Source organism: Kwoniella newhampshirensis, chromosome 13 (assembly GCF_039105145.1).
Source record: "Kwoniella newhampshirensis strain CBS 13917 chromosome 13, whole genome shotgun sequence".
Classification (NCBI taxonomy): domain Eukaryota; kingdom Fungi; phylum Basidiomycota; class Tremellomycetes; order Tremellales; family Cryptococcaceae; genus Kwoniella; species Kwoniella newhampshirensis.
This window is the reverse complement of record NC_089966.1, coordinates 975,253-992,077: the sequence shown is the minus strand read 5'-3', so window position 1 is coordinate 992,077 and position 16,825 is coordinate 975,253. Positions and strand designations below refer to the sequence as shown.

Genomic DNA, 16,825 nt, shown 5'->3' with positions numbered 1-16,825 from the left:
ACAGTTAAAAAAACACAGCATGACGATGTTATTTTCTGTGGCGAGTGCAGTCTTTGTTTGCTCAGGACAATGATGGGTACTCTCGTTGCCGGACTGTCCAGTCGACCTTATTACTCTTGCTCGTGCTGAACAAGAACTCGCAGTGCTGCATTGCTTTCGTCTCACTACAGTATTGCCGTTGCAACGATCCTGTCCTACTCACATCTGAATACCACCTCCCAAGCCTTGCTTTCACTCTGCACCCTCTCTTCTCCCACTTCTACAGACACGACGACTCCCTCGTCATTCCCCACGCTGATTGTTCTTGCTTCAGCTCTGGCTTCACTGCCGTCCACAGTTGCCCGTACTTTCGGTTTCCCAATTTCATCTCCCATGATCAAGATGGCGAGTTCCTTGGTGGCAAAAGTCGAGTGCAACGTGATCGTATCTGTGCCCAGATCAATGTCAGCTTCGCTCCTGTCCCCTTAAGACGATACAAAAAAAGAAAATGCTCACCGTCCGTGGAGCTGATCTCGCTGAGCCCAGCAAAACAAGCGAATTTGTCCAACATCCCCAAGACGGCCACTTTCCACTTGCCCACATCCCAGATCTTACTCACGACCACACCTTCACATTCATGTGTACCCAATTCTATCTCCACCTCGCCGCCCTTCGCATCGCATAAGCTGGCTGCGGCAGCATATCGCGAAAGACCTATGGGGTATAGTATATATTTCCCCGCGGTCAGATCCTCTGATAGGTCCAGTAGATCTTCCACGTCCCTATAGACTATCTTGTCTCTTGCGATTGCTCCAGATCTCGGATCATGGGAGTTCCAACATCCGATGATACCTCCCCAGTCGGAATACTTGGTTCCGGCGACAATTGCAGGGCCATCTCTCCCCTCTTTGAGATTGTCCCAGAACCATCGTCCGCTCAATGCACTTCCCGGACGGACTGCTTGGACGACTTTGACATCCCCAGATTTTGTCTTGGCAGTGAGACGATCGAGAAGCTTGATGTCCGACGAGACATGTGGCGTGTCGGAGAGAAGCACAGGGCCGGGACTGGAGGAACGCAGTAGACCGTGATAGATGGGTAGGAGGGATGACGGAGATGAGGCGAACATGTCGAAATCTGGGATCAGAGATAGGTGCGAGGTGAGGATTGTGTTGTATGTATTGAGGTGAATATGATCGGTATGACATTCCGGATATCCTAGAGCATAGTCTTCCGAGTTGCTAAAGTACATGATAGAGGTCAGTGCATTGCATCAACCGAGAGTGAAGCTCTCGCTCAAGGATACAATTGCGGGGGGAGAGTGAGATCCCGGGAACTTTCTTTCACTCACCGGAATAACAAGTCACCGCCTGGACGATCGAAATCTAGTCCCCCGGGGCCATTCAGCATCCTCTCGTTGTGACTCATACACATAATAACTGCTTCAGTACCCCATGTCTTGCTCAGAGCATCCAGCATGCCCGACCAGAGTGCCTGGTGGATATGGAGTGCTCCGGGTCCTACGGGAGTCTCGTGGAACGCTTGGTTGTCCACCTGCGATGCAGCGTCAACGAGACCCACGACGGTTCCACCTGAACGAACTCCCCATGAAATGAGAAATGTGGCGAGGCAGTCCAAAAGGACGTTTCAACAGAAATATGGGACCCATTACTGGGACTCACCTTGACGAAATCTATTCCCCACCCTTTCATCTCACCAAACCAATCTGTCCAAAACTGTCCAGCTTTCTCGACACTAGGTAGCCAGATCCCTTCACCCTCCTCCTCACCCAGGTCTGCCACTCCACCTCTCTGTATCTTCCCCTTCCCCACTTTGTATTCCACCACATCGTATTTCTTCCCCATCTCCGAGTGTGGTTCGAGACCAAACCAATATCCTTGAAGGGTCATCCACACACCTACTTTCTGGACTCCCTTGACCTTGATCTGGGAGATGACGTCGGACATGGGAGCTCCGAAGTCGGGGTAAGGATTGAAAGATACCATTCGGCCTCGTGGTGGAGAGTTCGGATGAGGAGACGGAGCCGTATGAACGTCTTGCCATCCGTCATCTATGAGGAAGGATTTGATACTAAAGTCAGTAGGGACGAGCGAGAGTAGCAGGTCGAGAGTGGGTCGAGCACGAGTGCCGTCTGGATGACAGGGAGACACAGGATTACAATCGTCAGCGTCTTTTCTTTCGGAGTTGGGGTATGCTCGCTGCAGCACGTTAGCGGAAACAGCGGTAAGGCCCTGTGCCAAGTCTTCTGAAACGACCTTTGCTAAGACCATTTCAAATCCAACCCCGTTTTGAACTCACCAGACGACCTGAAGCTCTCCCAGGTACATATCCCCAGTGCATCCCACACACTATCTCTCTTCTCTTCCCCCGTGACGGCACCCTTCTCACGACCTCCCACAACCCCTCTTGCCGCTCTCACAACTCTCTCCACCAATCTCCGCTCTTCTACCCTGTTTCGAGCGATTCCGCACATCACCCATACTTTGTCATTTCCGGCATGAGAAGACGAAGAAGAAGGGATGACTCGTCGGACATTGGATGTGATCACGCCTCCTTCCTTGACTTCGAGGTTGTGATTGATATGGAGTGTAGAGATAGGGTAGATCACGAGGGTGGTCTTCCAATCGGGCGATTTTAAGAGGATTAGGTGGGAAGCGATGCTGGTAGGGTGAGAGATGAGGGTAGCATGTAGTTGAGGTTCGATCCATGTTGGTCTGTTGGAGTTTCAGATGAGTTACGGGGTGGTCAATCAGTCTGTCAGGTCAGTTGTCGCTGATGATCGATGGATGGAATAGGGCGGTTCCAGCAGAAGATAGGTTGGTACCCACTTGTATCGCACAAAGGAGAGTGTCTTCCAATTTGTCAGATCCAGATGTCGAACTGAGCCCCAGTCTTTCCCCACCGGCTGTCGAAGTATGTCTTGATCTGAGGGAAGATGAATAGGTTGAATATGGATATCTCGAAGCTCAGAGGTCATTTTGTGCTGAGTGGCAGTGGGGCAGGAACCGGTGAAGCAGTCACTTGTTACAGTCAATATCCTCGAAGGAAGCCTGTAAAGTACGACGAGGAAGTATGCCAAAACGAGTCATACAGAGAGAGAGAGCCTCTGAAGAGAGAGACGTATGCATGCAATAATCTCTTTGGGTCGGTCGGTCCATTGATTCCGTTTGCGGGAAGCAATCTGGAGACAATTCACAACAGAATGTCCTCTTTCTCTCTGTCTCACATGACGTCTTTGCCTCCACTCACTCTCCCCCGCGTTTCGCTTTCGACCGACAGGACGCGTTTTCGTGATCACAAAAGCAGTGGGTACTTTTCATGCATCTGTGGACCGGTCGCTGCGACAGGTGGTCCGAGACTCATACATCGCCCTCGCTGAAGATCTTCTCCCACACACAGAAAAAGTATAGACAATATATCCTCATAGGTAAAGCTTTACAGCGCTGTCGACGTTGTACTGTCCACCTCGATAGTTGGAACGATACTCGCGATGAACTTCAGGAACTGCAATGGTGGATGAGCGTCAGCCGACAGAATTGAGAATCGGTTGTGTCCGACCCGGCGATAATAGCTATGTATGTCACAGTGAGAACTCACGATGACAAGATAAAAGTCCACTTGAACACCACCTTCCCCCTCTCCCTCTTCTTTTTTCTCCTTCTCCTCTTTCGGTCCACCACCTGTGACCTTCCTGACCATACCTCCAATACCCCATTTCTTCTTCCCTCCAACACTTCCAGTCTTACTGAGCTCAGCTGGAGGCTCTTGCCCTTGTGATTGAGCAGACTCCATCCGGTCGATAAACTTCTTCATCACGCTGGCGTGTTTACAAGGGTGTACCGAAGCGAGCTGTTGACCGGAGTGAGGGAATGCTTCCATTGTCATGGTCTTGAAAGCATGGTCGGCAGGAACATCCTGGAAGACTTGAGCAGCCGTCAAAGGTGATTTGTTCTGTGAAAATGTTGTACATGCTGTAAGCAAAAATCACAACGACACAGAAAAATGTAAGATATACCTCGTCGTAACCGAACAACCAGAACCGGGGCGTTTGATAATGTTTGTCGTAGGTGATCAGACAATCATATGTCCTGACCTGGAGAAGATTTTGTCCAGCGGTTCTGTTGATCTCGGCTCTGCCACAAGATGATTCATCAGCAGCAGAATCACGACAACGCGCAAGCACTGTGTGACAAATGAGATTCAGTCATCGCACTCACTCGGACGGGTGGACAATCTTCACTGCCGCTTCATCATCCTCATCTTCCAGTCCTGCACCTTCATCGTCCATATCCGGTATATCATCGATATCTGGTATTTCACCCTCGTCGAGCTTCTCATCTTTCCCATCGGTCAATTTCAATCCTGCCATGCCATCTGCTAGCGGTGCATTGCCCTGCGCTGACAGTGAAGGTGAGTCGGGCATGTCGGGGATCTCGTCCATTGTAGTCTGGTTGTTCTGAGGAACTACGCAAGCCAGAGGATTTTGTCAGCATGGAAGAAAGCTGGGAACGAGACGAGACGAGACGTATTTACCTCTTCCAATGTGCGTTGCCACCCAATCCTCGTCCTCATTTCTTGGCTTTCCATCTGGTCCAGGGGCCTCGTCCGCCTGCCATGGATGTGTTGTTAGCTATGAATTCATCGAAGAGGTTGGAAGTAGCTTACTTCGTCCATGAATGACATCAGCTTCTCCGCATCTTCGTCCGCATCCGTATAATTGACAGCTGTCGCTCGTCGTAGACATGGTACTGCAATGCAGAACAAGTCAGCCCTCATAGTGTCGACCATTTTATCAGCGATGACCTACCATTTCGAGTGATGAGATACTGTTTGTCTGCCGGAAGGAAGTCTCGTGCTCTGGAAGGATCTCCTTTATCCCTGCGTCGCATGGCGTGCAATCAGCTGAAAACTTGTCACGACGCCGATCGCAGTGCAGCACTTCCTCAGCTATAAAAGATGGGAAGTTGCGACTCACCATTGCCAGACGGGGAACTTGAATGTCAAGAAATCGCCTGCTGCTACGAATTCCTCTGCAATCATGACATGACATGAGCGTCGGAACCAGATATCAGTGAACAAAGAGATGACGCCGTGCGCCAGTGAAACATACCAGGTGTGATTCGACCGTGTTCTTTGAACTTGCTTTCTCGTAATACCTGGGCGACACGTGTGAGAATAAGAGAGCCATCGCTTGGGAACGAAGTGAAGAAAGCGGCAGGTGGGCGACAGACAGCGTGGAGATTGACGGAAGGTCCGGTAGACGAGTGGCAACTCACTGGAGACAGATAATCCCTCACGGCCCAATATTGACTCTGCATGTCAGTAATTAGTAAGGACAATCGTTGCAGTCGTAGGGGAAGCATACCTGGATAGAGAGAAGTGGGTTGTTCATGCTGCTAGATTGTCGTTATGAAGCAGAGAGGATAATGAATGTACAGATAGCAATGGTCAATCTACAAAAGTGGTGCTCGTTCATTCGACACGTAACCTACCAATTCACGTCGGTCATCGCCATCTCATCCCAAACGATCACGTGTCAGAAACATGGAGCTCCGCCTTCTCGCGAAAATTGATTCCGCTCTTTCTCTCCTTCGCCAGCTGAAATTACAAAAGGTGTAGAGATAGATACTCGGCTACCTCGCCGGATTTCAGTTCAGCTTGTATCTTTGTTAGCCTTACCTCTTTGTGAGTATAATCACTCAGCGACCCACTCTCCATCACTCGCCGATCTGGTGTCCGTCTTTACTTTCGTCCGATTTGCTATCCCCAGCTGTTGTTAGTCTGCAATTTTTGACCCTGTGACGGTCGTCGCCTTCCCATCTGTCCGTTTGTTCTGTGCAATCTAGTTCATACAACTAGAGACATCGCTCACCAAGTAGAGCAGCCATAGATTCAGCTTATCTCCACCTGCTTCGGCGTCTCCGCTGTCCGATATAGAGAATCAATAGCAAACATGTCAGACGATGAGCTACCGCCTTCCAAGCTCGGCACGAAAGAGCACTGGGATATGGTGTATGAGTGAGGTTGAGGATTGACGGCTGACTGTGCTGTTCACCAAGCTGACGAATGATCACGCAGACGCGAAGTGAGAGTCTTTGAGGATGTGGGAGATGAAGGCGAAGTCTGGTAAGCTGGAGTTTTCTGGCTGGACGAGAACGACCAAGAGCTTCAAGCTGATCATTGGAGTTTCTGCCTTCAACAGGTTTGGCGAGACCGCTGTATCGAAAATGCGTAAATGGGCGGTCAAACATCTCCCGCCTTCCATTACACCTATCCGAATACTCGAATGCGGTTCAGGAAACGGTACACTCCTTCTCTCCTTCCTCACTTCGCCAGCAGAAAAGGGTCCTCAGCCCTTCCATCTCACTGGGATAGATTACTGTGACTCCGCTGCAGTCTTGGCCCGATCAATCGAACAAACTAGACGAGAAACACTAGAAGAGGAGATAGACGAAGACGAGGAGGTGATCAATCCTTGTGAGGTAGAATGGCGGGTGGAAGATTTGTTGAGGAAGGAATTTGGACAGGAAGAGAAATGGGATCTCGTCATGGACAAAGGCACTTTTGATGCTCTATGTCTGTCGGACGAACCGGTGGATGAGAGTGGGAGATTACCGAGTCAAGTGTATCCTGAGAGAATGTCGAAACTGGTCAAAGAAGGCGGATTCTTCTTAATCACCAGCTGTAATTTCACAGAGGAGGAAATCAAGAAGAAATATACGAAAGATGGCTTAGGTGAGTGTGGTCATATCTGGCCGTTGCTCGACTTGAAGCTGATTTACTTCGGTCCATTCAGGATTTCAGTATCAGTGAGTACCATTGTCGGCATTGAGACCAGTCAAGACCATAGTGATCACGGCATGTCCCCAATCTGTTAAGACAAGTGGAATCAAGCGCTAACTTGTCTGTTTTACCTCTACTCCTCCTTGCCCAATTACTATTGTCAATTGCGTTCCACGCGGTTTACAGCTCAAGTGTACCTCACCCGTCCTTCGCGTTTGGTGGCAAGGCAGGGACGACAGTCTGTACAGTCGCTTTTCAGAAGGTCGCCGGTACGCCTCAGCCAGATACAGCCATGCCCAAGGTCAATGGGATCACGAATGGAATAACCAATGGATTGAACGATGATCTGTTCGTCTGCATCGACGTGAGAGACTAGGTTTCTGTACACACAGCATATGTACAATGCTGACCGTGATGATGCGAGACAGGGTGGAGGAACGAAGACAGATGTAGCCATCGCGTCGTCCTCGAAGGGAATCGTAGCTAGAGCTGCAGGAGGTACCGGGAATATGGCAGAGGTAAGTCTCTTTGTCAAATTTGTGACGCTTCATTGTTTTCTTACTGAATTGTCTTGTGACAGGTTGGCCTCGAAACTGCCTATGAAACGTTCGTATCACTGTGACACCATGTGGTGTAAATGAGCTGATAGCGCGAATAGTATCGTGAACACAGTGCTTGAAGCTGTTTCCAAACTTCCTGAAGGTAATCCGACGAGAGTGAAGACTGTCAACGGCGGGACCGTGACGAATGGAAGCAGCCATTCTACAGTATGGTTCGAGGATGTCTGGATTGGCGTAAGTCACATGTTCGCTCTCATACGTGACACCTAGTACGACTATCCGTATCGTGAGCTTACCAGGGACGATGCAACAGATCTCAGGCTGCGATACGCTTCTGGATCAGCGGAGGATGAGTGACAGGCTGGCGCCGTTCTTGTAAGTAATTTTTCCTTCTCGTTGTCTTCCGCATTCGGCAGCGTGAGCAAAATGAGGCGACTACTATCGCTTTTCCCGTGTGTTGGCGTGCTAATTTGCTTTCTAGTGGTCGCCAATCTGTATCAATACTGAACGATGCTCATCTTCTTGGCGGCGCGTTACTTACAAATCATTGTCCATGGGGTGTCGCGGTGATAGCGGGGACCGGTTCGGTGGTGGTCGCCTTCGAAATAAGAGGAAACGGTGAGGTGGTACAAGTGGCCCGAAGAGGAGGCATGGGTTATCTGCTGGGGGATGAAGGATCTGGTGGGTGTTCTGCGTCATTTCTATACGGAAGCAGCGAAGGCATCTCGCTGAGAACCTATATGACAGCGTACGATTTAGGACGATGCGCAATCCGGAATGCTGTTGACGATTATGATGCGGGCGAAGAGGTGAAAGGAGGCTTAGCGAAGAAGATAAGAGATCATTTTGAGGTGGCAGAAACTGGAGAGGTCATTGGGAAAGTGGTACGTGGACAAATCTGCTCCACTTGCAATCCAGCACAGCTGACAGACGGCGTAGTACGAGCTCGACACCACTTTAGCAGTGATTGATGCAATGAACGAGAGAAAACTACGCGTCGCTTCATTATCTCGACCCATATTGGAATCTTTCATGAGCTCCCCACCAGATCCTTTAGCTGTCAGGGCGATGCGAGATGCCACCGGCGGCCTAGCGCGTTCCATCGCACCGCTCGTGAGCCAAATTTTACGCAAACCTATGGACGGAGGCAAAGAGAGGAGAATGGAAGAAGCGGGCCTTGTCATGGGAGGAGGTGTGATACGACAAGCTGCATATAGGGAGGTGTTAATAAAGGAGTTGAAGGGATTAGGAGTTGAGTTTGGAAAGATGGAAGTGTTGAGTGATGTGGCGGGCGAGGGAGCATTGGGCCTGGTTGAGAAAGCGAAAGGCAGAATGAATGGTGGCGGCCATCTATAGAGCCTGTGAGGCTGTGTGTAGATGCAAACTGTCTGGGTTGTATACTGCTTATACGCCTGCATGTAACAGATGCATGTAACCGATGGACACACAGAGGCCTGATTGTTTGGTTGGAACAAAACGCTGTGGAAATATGAAACGCCACATCTTCGGAGATATCGGTGATATAATGGGACGAAGTTAGTGCCCCTGCCGCGCGGCTGCCTTTTCTGTTGCGCTGTGATTTTCCAGGGGAGGACAAGGGTTTGAATCCACTGAAAGGCTTGAGAAGTAAACAACCCATACTGCAAATATCACTTTTGCTCATTTCACCTCGTTCATTGCAACATTGACACAGCACAGACAGACGTTCATATAGATCGAATCGCCACTCGATTGGCCTTTTCACGACCTTCGACAGACGGTAGACATCGACATCAACATCAACAACACCGACAAAGAGGATCATTGCCTGGAGGGACCGACCCCGGAGGGTTGATTGATATTCGTCGTGGTCTGATATCGATTCTATCGTGCGTCATCCGAACTTGTTGGAACTTGTCGAAATCTGATAGTAGGATCCTCATCTTAGCTATACACAATGTCGACAACTGCGAATTCTCATCCCTCCTCTCCTTCCTCTCGACTACGACTCGGTCCAGGACAATCTCCCATTTCAGCAAGTACGGCCGCTCGCAACTCCATCATCTCGTCATCGGCAAAAGGATGGTCACCACTCCAAATCAACAAGCGTGACTCGCTCACTTCGCCGCTCAAACCCTCTCCCAATGCCGGATCCACCTCGCCCAATCCCAATTCCAGTGAACCGAGAAGGTCGTCCAGCTCGTTCAAACATGTCACCAAGAACAGTTTGGTCTCCAACAGTCCCTTCAAGTCGCCGACTACTGTCCAAGGAGCACAAGCAGCTGGATTGAGTCTGGAGAAGGAAGTTATCCACGAGAGAAAGACGGCGAGAACTTTGGGCGAAACACCACCAAGTGCTAGAGGTGTGGGTGTCGCATCAACCGCCAAACCAGCTATAGGACTTGGCATTACCGCTGTCAAGCCTCGTTCCACAAGTCGTTCGGCCAGCGGTAGTAGCAAAGCAGCAGTAGCAGGTCAAAGAAGAGTGTCAACAGAGAGGGTCAAGGTTGCTTTTCCTGAAAGAAAACCTTCTCTGGAAAGAAGAGTATCAGGCAGCAAGGAGAACGAATCTCCCGACGTTAGAGCGAGCAAAAGGGTGCCAAGATCCAGCATGGGACTGAAGGGTCTTGCTACGGGAAATCTTGTCAGCAAGTCTCCTTTCAAACGAGTCCCATCAGGAGGATTGTCAGCGTCGGCAAGTACCAAGGCCAATGAGAGTCCTTCCGCTGCCGGTCCTAGTCCCAAGTCTATTCCGGTCGAGATGGACGATGTTTTCTCCTCTCCCTCACCGCGACGACTATCCGCCAGCAAACAGCAACAACGACGAGCTTCACCAAACGCCAAACTGACCACTGCTCGCACCAGCGATTCCCCTACCCCCTCTCCGCCTCGCTCTGTCGCAATGCCCCTGCTCGCTCCCGGCATCTCTACTGGGCCTTCTCCACTCAGTCGTGCGTCATCAGCCGGACCTTTTGACCCTACTGCGACGCCTACACCTCACAAATCTGCAATGACTCCCTCTCGACGTCTCCGGGGTCCTCGCGATCTTTCTGCTGGCCCCGATAGTCCAACCAGAAAAACGGTCACTTTCCAGAGTGTTCCCGACGTCAAGGAGTTCGAGACGATAAGCGCTGAGCCTAGTGCCGATGGAAGCTTTGAAGTGGATGCTGAAGATTCTGAGAATTGGGTAGATGATGGTATTCAAAGAGACGACAGTATGGAAGACTTCCTTGCAGCACAGGATTACAATAATCACACACTGCGGGTCGTCAATAACGATCCTCAACATCCCTCATCCCCCATGACGACTGAGGAGAACGAAGGTGCGGTGGGTGATGAGTCGACAACGGCGGCTTTCATGGACACTCTCATACAAGAAGGCCTATTTTCTCCACCCACCATGGATACCCCTGCCTTCGAAGATCAATCCGATTTCGAACTTCCGCTGGAACCGGTCGAGCATGACGGCGATCGACCTTTCCTTTCGACTCCCAGTCTAGGTGGCTCTGTCCATGTTTCTCCCCTTTTCGATAGCGAGATGTTTGGAGAGACGGATAATGCTGGTATTCCCTATTGTCGAACCCATCACGCGGAGAGAGCTGCTTTGGCTCGTTCTCTTCCTCCTATGGCCGAAATGTCCCCTCTTGAACAACCTGACCTTCCTCATAACGAAGAGCACCAGATGCTCCTCAACGCCGATGCTGCGCAACCTGCGCTTCCTCAAAGTCGACCACAATCGTATTACGATTACAACGATCCTTTCGCTACCTCTAGCATCGCTCCTCCTCATGCTCACCAAGCTGGAACTATACCAGACCCATTCATCACGATCCAAACCGCTACCAAGGTCCTGCCATTACAAAGTCACGAGAAGGAACGGGATGAGGGAGGGGTACCGCTCGGGAGAACAAGCCATATCGAAAGACTTCAAGCTGCGAGGATGTTGGCTACGCAATCTCTCGGATTGGGTATGCCAAGAAGCCCGGCTATCAGCAAGGATCTAACAAGAGAGGCTTCAAGGAGGGCAGACGACGATGAGGAGCCGGAGTCAGAAGAGGAACAGAGAGGAGATACAGGAGAGATGCTTTTCGATGCGAGTTTCGAGCTCGGGCAGAGGATCACTCCAGCACCAGTGCCTCTTCCTACTAAAGTCGAAGAGGAGAAGAGGAGATTGCCAAAGGTTCCAGCTCCGGCTCCAGCGCAGATCGACGTTCCAAGTCCTATCACCAGTCCTGTGAAGAATGATGAGGAGAAGGAGAAGGTCGCGGAAAAGCGAGTGAGTGACCGCAATATGAGAATTATGAGGATTGGATGATGCTGACATGAGCTTCGCACAGTCGAACAAGTTTGACCTCGGACTAGGTTCTTTCGCATTGCCCTTCATTGGTGCCACTTCTCCTTTCTTCAACAGCAATCCAGCTACATTTCAGGACCCTCCTGCGGTCGAACAGCCTCAAATTGAAGAACAACAACCTTCGATTGATGGACATTCGGTCAGAGAGAGCTCACCTGAAACAGACAGACCTTTGACCCCTCCACCGGTCCTTCGCAACACCACGCGAGGCGATGATAAGACTGAGAGTCCGCATCGTCTGCCCGATTTTAACTTTAATTTCGAGGAGATCAAGTTCAAGGCCGACGAGGAAATGCCAACCAAGACAGGCGACTCGTTGAAATTAGCGAATGTGGTTCTGGCGAAGACTGTGGAAACGGCGCCGTTGAAAGCGGACGATAGCATTATGACTGCGTCTGCTTCGTCAGCCTCCCTTCGATCAGAGTTTGGTGGAAGCGGCTCCAATACTCGCATTCAAGATTCTTCCACCACTAAAGTGCGACAACGAATTTCCAGGGAGATGATCCGAGAGACGATCCAACAGAGGATCGCTGAAGGCAGCTTGTCGAGACGACCTTCCAATTTGGATGGTGCTGGTGTCCCAGTTGATCGACCTATCTCTACTGTCGAGAAAGATAAGGATTTGCCCGTTCCTCCCGCCGAGTCGCCTGCTCTTGATCCATCTTCCAGTGATGTCGAAGCCCTCGCTCCTCGAATGACTAAAGCACACACCACCGATGCTACTACCCGACAAGCTTCTTCTGCCCTCTCAACAGACAGACCACAGATGCGACCTAGAAGTCAGACGCAATCTGCTCACGATGTGTTGAAGCAGAATGAGAGAGATGGAGTAATCGAGGAGCCAAAATCTGCATTGGATAGGTTGACAATGGGTATGGAAATGAAACGAGAAGTCAGCGGAAGCATCGCAGCGGAAATGCCGCCTCCTCCCGTCATCGCCAAAGACATAGAAGCGAGACCTGTCAGTATCCTCCGAAACCCGTACCCGAACACCGATACGAAGAAGCAGGAAGGTCTACTTCCACCGGTCAAATTGCAGAACACTCGAAGCGCTAGTGCTACCTCTGCGAACGCCAGAGCAAGATCACCGAGTCCCATCGGCGAGGGCATGAAAGCGAGGGAAGAGGCTATTATAGCCAAGAGGAGGGAAAAGGAGGCAAGGAAGGTCAGTGCAATGAGTAATGGGAGTAGAAGGAGCCGGAGAAGCCTGAGTATGGGAGATGCGGATCAAGAAGTTGAGCAGGTATGTGGCGTACCGAAATTACCATGTCCATCTGGAAGAAAAGCGTATACTGATTTTTGCTTCCATAGGTGAAGACGTTCAGATGCTCTGCGATGGGCAAGAATCCTAGATTGACCCTCGGTATTGACGATGATCAACAGTCCATCCTGGATGCGTTCCGAGAGGAGATGTCCAATATTGGATCCGACGTGAGTTTCCGTTCAAACTTGATTTACAAACACGGGAGATGTGTGGCTACAAGATAAAATGCCAAGCTGATAAGTTCGTTCTCCCATCAGCGAGGGTACAAGGTCCGAGAGAAGCCTGTCTTCAGAGCTTCTTACCACGAGAAAGTCGGACACAGTAAAGCAGGAGACATCGATTCAGGTAAAGCGTGGAAATCGTTGAGACGGCCTTCCGATCTGGTACGTAGCGCTCTACTTTAGTCATGGAGAATTCGAATTGGCTATAATCTTGTTGCTGACGCTGAGTTTTTACAGCACGAACATGCTGCTGCTATCAGAGCGATGCGCGCTCGAGAAGCTGACTCTGGCAAAGCATCTGGAACTATCTTTGTCAAAGTGCTCGGCATAGAAGGACTCCAAGTCCCCATACCTGACCAGCAGACTTTCTTCTGTATCACATTGGATAATGGGATTGACTATATCCGTACACCTTACTCCGTGTTGGCGGAGGGCGCCAAGGTCAACCAAGAGTTTAGTCTGTAAGTGTACAGCATTGGGGACCTGGACATGACGAACGAGATCGCTGATCATCTGGTAACATCTTAGCGTTGAGCACCCCAACTTCGAATTCTCTCTGAGCCTCGACATCCGTCGAGATCCTCACATCCTGAAGATCCTCCATGAAAAATCGAACCCTGGCTCTGGTGGTCGACCCATCACCCCTGCTTCTCCTGCCAAACCGCATCATGGCTTCCGGTCGTTGTTCAGCTCGCCTCGTAAAGTCAAACCAGGCCGGGACTCGCGTCCCACAACTCCTGTTCCTCCCGCTAGCTCTGGACCTTCCTCTGATAGTATCGTCAACTATCTCGCTCAACCTGGCAGTTCCACCATCGCCAAAACCCATGTCGCCTTCAAGCCGATCGCCAAGAATTGTGAGGCGAGAGTGTTAGAGATTCGTTATCCAATGTTCGCAATGTTCAAAGGTGAACCGGACCGACGATCCACAGACGCTTCAGGTAGACCGGCATCTTCGGCCGCAAGCGCAAGCACGACGTCAACAGGGGGTCAAGCAAGGAAACAGCTGGCGAAAGTCACTCTGCAGATCTTCAGACTTCCACCTATTCCAGGACTGGAACCTGATGAGATGCCTCAATGTATCGATGAGTGTTTGAGAGGTATGAGACATCATGCATGGCACGAACATGAGTACCATGAGGGTGTTTTGACACAGGAAGGAGGGGATTGTACGGTGAGTCGGACGATACGGGGCTACCAACAGTGGATGCACATGCACGATACTGATATTTGTCTATCCTGTCTGTAGCACCCTAAACGACGTCTGTTTAAATTGATCGGAGGGAATCTCGTCGCCATCAATGAAGTCACGAAGAAGGAAGTGACAAAGATAGATCTCCGCAAAGCAACTGGCGTGATTGATCTGAATGCGGATCAGAATCCTGGTACACCAAAGAGTCGTATGACGATGAGACCGCGAGGGTCAGAAGAAGGGTTCGGCGTGAGACCGAGGACCTTCGAGGTTGTCTTTGGGGAAGATGATGAAGGGATCAAGTTCATGGCAGATTCAGATGCAGCGAAAGAGTCTTGGTGAGTGATAAGAGGCTATTTTGGCAGGCGACTGCATCACGATCACCGGGAAGGAGGACCCATATAGCACATATAATCACCGGGAGGATTATTGAACGTACAGACAGTCGCTGATATTTGAACGGGTTGTAGGATGACAACTCTCGAAGGACTGATTGGTAAAATCCCGTCGAACCCATTATGGGCCGAATTACTCGCCACTCGACAAAGAGAAAGATCGGCGAGACGAACAGCGTCGAGTTCCAGCCTTGCGAAGGAAGCAAGAAGACAGGCTTCAGGATCTGGACCGATCAAGGGTGGTGTCAGACCTGTTTCCGTGGCGATGGGAGCATCGAAGACGAGATGAGTTCTGGGATCAGTGAATTTCAACGGGTAAGATGTGGGTGGAGGGTAAAGGGGTTTCAGAAGAAGATACCATTCACGAAGATTCACATTGTACATACAGTATTCTGTTTCGCGATCATTCAAAAGGACAATTACATATCACCTATTCGTTGTTTATACTTTTTGTTTTGGAAGACTGTTGTTTCTTCGATGAGCTCTGGTTTCGTCAGAGATGTGTATAATAAATGGAACGCCATGAAGGAATTTGGGCAAGAAGCTGCAGTGATTGTGTTCACGGTACACTTCTAGGATCATTTCTGCCCGTACTTTAACGATACTACACCTTCGCAAAAAGGTCAAGCCATATCCCAAATGTATACCGAGTACACGAGTATCGCAGCTCGATACACCACTTGTTCAGAGAACGCAGATCATCCTTCATACTCTGCACATCTTCCCATCCGTCTTTTCTTGCCTCTTCCCATTTACCTAACCAACCACGAGTCTTCACCCCCGTCCCGTTTTCAGCAAAAGGAAGAGCAAATATCCTCGTCGCGATCCAATATATCGTTTCATTCTTGACAGCATCTTGATGTCCGGTCGCTTGCTCTCTTTTCTTGTCTGGACGTCGTGCTTGGTCAGATCCGAGTGATAGGTCGTGGTATATCGTAGGGATTACGGTTCGAGGCGAGATCAAATTGGTATTACCGTCAACGTCTTCGACGCTTCCTCTGATTCTCGCCACCAAGAGAATACCACTAATTTCTTCGGAGGGGGAAGTATCGTCCACATTGGCTTGTCTTCGGGCTTGATTCAGACCCTGAATAAGAAGCTGAGAAGACGATCGTCGTTGCGAATGGAGAAGATTGATCACGCCAACCACCCCTTTTCTCGAAATCGCCAAAGCATATCCTTCACCTTCCACACGTCCCGCTTTACCTTCTTGCACCGGAAGAGTCTTGGCATCAGGGCTGGATGTAAAGGAAGTGGTGGACGACGACGGGATAGAGAATCGGTGGATCCGGGTATGGTATGGTGCGGAACGGGTGGGCGGGAGAATGAGCCATGTTTTGATCTCGAAGTTGGCTATGGAAAGCATCGATAAGCATTGAGAAGCAGTGACCTCAAATGCTCCAAGCGGACTCCAAACAGTCCCGTTGTGCATAGGTGCTTTGGACTAGCGGACACACCAACCGACACTCACAATCGCAGCCATTTCCACGAATCTCTGATCTCTATCCGTCGGTTCTCCCCAATTCTCATCTTCAACCTTCTCATCCTTCCCATTGTCTAGCCCCTCTCTCCACTTTTCTAGCTCGTTATCCGGATCCGACGCCATCAGCAGTGCTAAACCCCATAAAGCCCTGTCATACCCTTCCATCTCTGCGGCGATACCATCGAACTGGGTACAGGTGTTTCCAAGATGAACCCGGGCGCCTCCTTCCGATTGAGCAGAAGACAGAGGAAGGAGAAGAGAGTGGAGGAGCTGTACCATATCATCTTGAGTGATGAGGGGATTGAGAGATGATGGCTTGAACCGCTGGAGGAACAGGCGTCATCGTGTATACTCCCCGGTGTCCTGCTTTTCAGAAATGCCCTGGTTTGAGAGCCCGTTTTTCGGCCTGGAAAGACGTCTGGGGCTCAATGCACGGTACAGTATTATTAAATCCACAACGGACGACATGAGTCCTCTCTCGTCTCTGATTGCGTTCCAGCCGACGTCGACGTCGACATCGTCCTCGTCCATCTCTATTGATCACTCGATCATTATCATCACAATCAGTTCCGGTGCCGAACAGTCCGAAGACTCAGC

General features: G+C 50.3%; 5 protein-coding genes across 5 annotated transcripts; 2 read left to right on the top strand and 3 right to left on the bottom strand.

Annotated features, from left to right (window-relative positions):
• Nucleotides 1-194: 194 nt before the first annotated feature.
• IAR55_006314 (uncharacterized protein) lies at nt 195-2,977 on the bottom strand (the record flags this gene model as incomplete). Its single annotated transcript, XM_066949398.1, has 6 exons — nt 195-427; nt 496-1,220; nt 1,331-1,533; nt 1,662-2,131; nt 2,299-2,714; nt 2,829-2,977. The coding sequence occupies 6 exons, from the start codon at nt 2,975-2,977 to the stop codon at nt 195-197; spliced, it is 2,196 nt and encodes a 731-aa protein (XP_066800406.1).
• A 458-nt stretch (nt 2,978-3,435) lies between these two features.
• On the bottom strand, nt 3,436-5,392 carry IAR55_006313 (uncharacterized protein; the record flags this gene model as incomplete). The annotated part of the gene is made up of 11 exons (XM_066949397.1): nt 3,436-3,504; nt 3,598-3,951; nt 4,016-4,133; nt 4,218-4,464; nt 4,534-4,609; nt 4,666-4,748; nt 4,808-4,878; nt 4,976-5,030; nt 5,111-5,156; nt 5,277-5,312; nt 5,366-5,392. The coding sequence occupies 11 exons, from the start codon at nt 5,390-5,392 to the stop codon at nt 3,436-3,438; spliced, it is 1,182 nt and encodes a 393-aa protein (XP_066800405.1).
• Nucleotides 5,393-5,953: 561 nt separating this feature from the next.
• IAR55_006312 (uncharacterized protein) lies at nt 5,954-8,699 on the top strand (the record flags this gene model as incomplete). The annotated part of the gene is made up of 12 exons (XM_066949396.1): nt 5,954-6,018; nt 6,079-6,126; nt 6,203-6,735; nt 6,797-6,809; nt 6,880-7,147; nt 7,212-7,301; nt 7,364-7,389; nt 7,442-7,577; nt 7,657-7,718; nt 7,825-8,024; nt 8,091-8,227; nt 8,283-8,699. 12 exons carry the CDS (start codon nt 5,954-5,956, stop codon nt 8,697-8,699), a joined length of 1,995 nt encoding a protein of 664 aa, XP_066800404.1.
• Nucleotides 8,700-9,279: 580 nt separating this feature from the next.
• IAR55_006311 (uncharacterized protein) lies at nt 9,280-15,034 on the top strand (the record flags this gene model as incomplete). Its single annotated transcript, XM_066949395.1, has 8 exons — nt 9,280-11,598; nt 11,660-12,919; nt 12,988-13,107; nt 13,198-13,323; nt 13,399-13,622; nt 13,690-14,332; nt 14,408-14,688; nt 14,821-15,034. 8 exons carry the CDS (start codon nt 9,280-9,282, stop codon nt 15,032-15,034), a joined length of 5,187 nt encoding a protein of 1,728 aa, XP_066800403.1.
• Nucleotides 15,035-15,349: 315 nt separating this feature from the next.
• IAR55_006310 (uncharacterized protein) lies at nt 15,350-16,507 on the bottom strand (the record flags this gene model as incomplete). Its single annotated transcript, XM_066949394.1, has 2 exons — nt 15,350-16,098; nt 16,207-16,507. 2 exons carry the CDS (start codon nt 16,505-16,507, stop codon nt 15,350-15,352), a joined length of 1,050 nt encoding a protein of 349 aa, XP_066800402.1.
• Between the last annotated feature and the right edge of the window lie 318 nt (nt 16,508-16,825).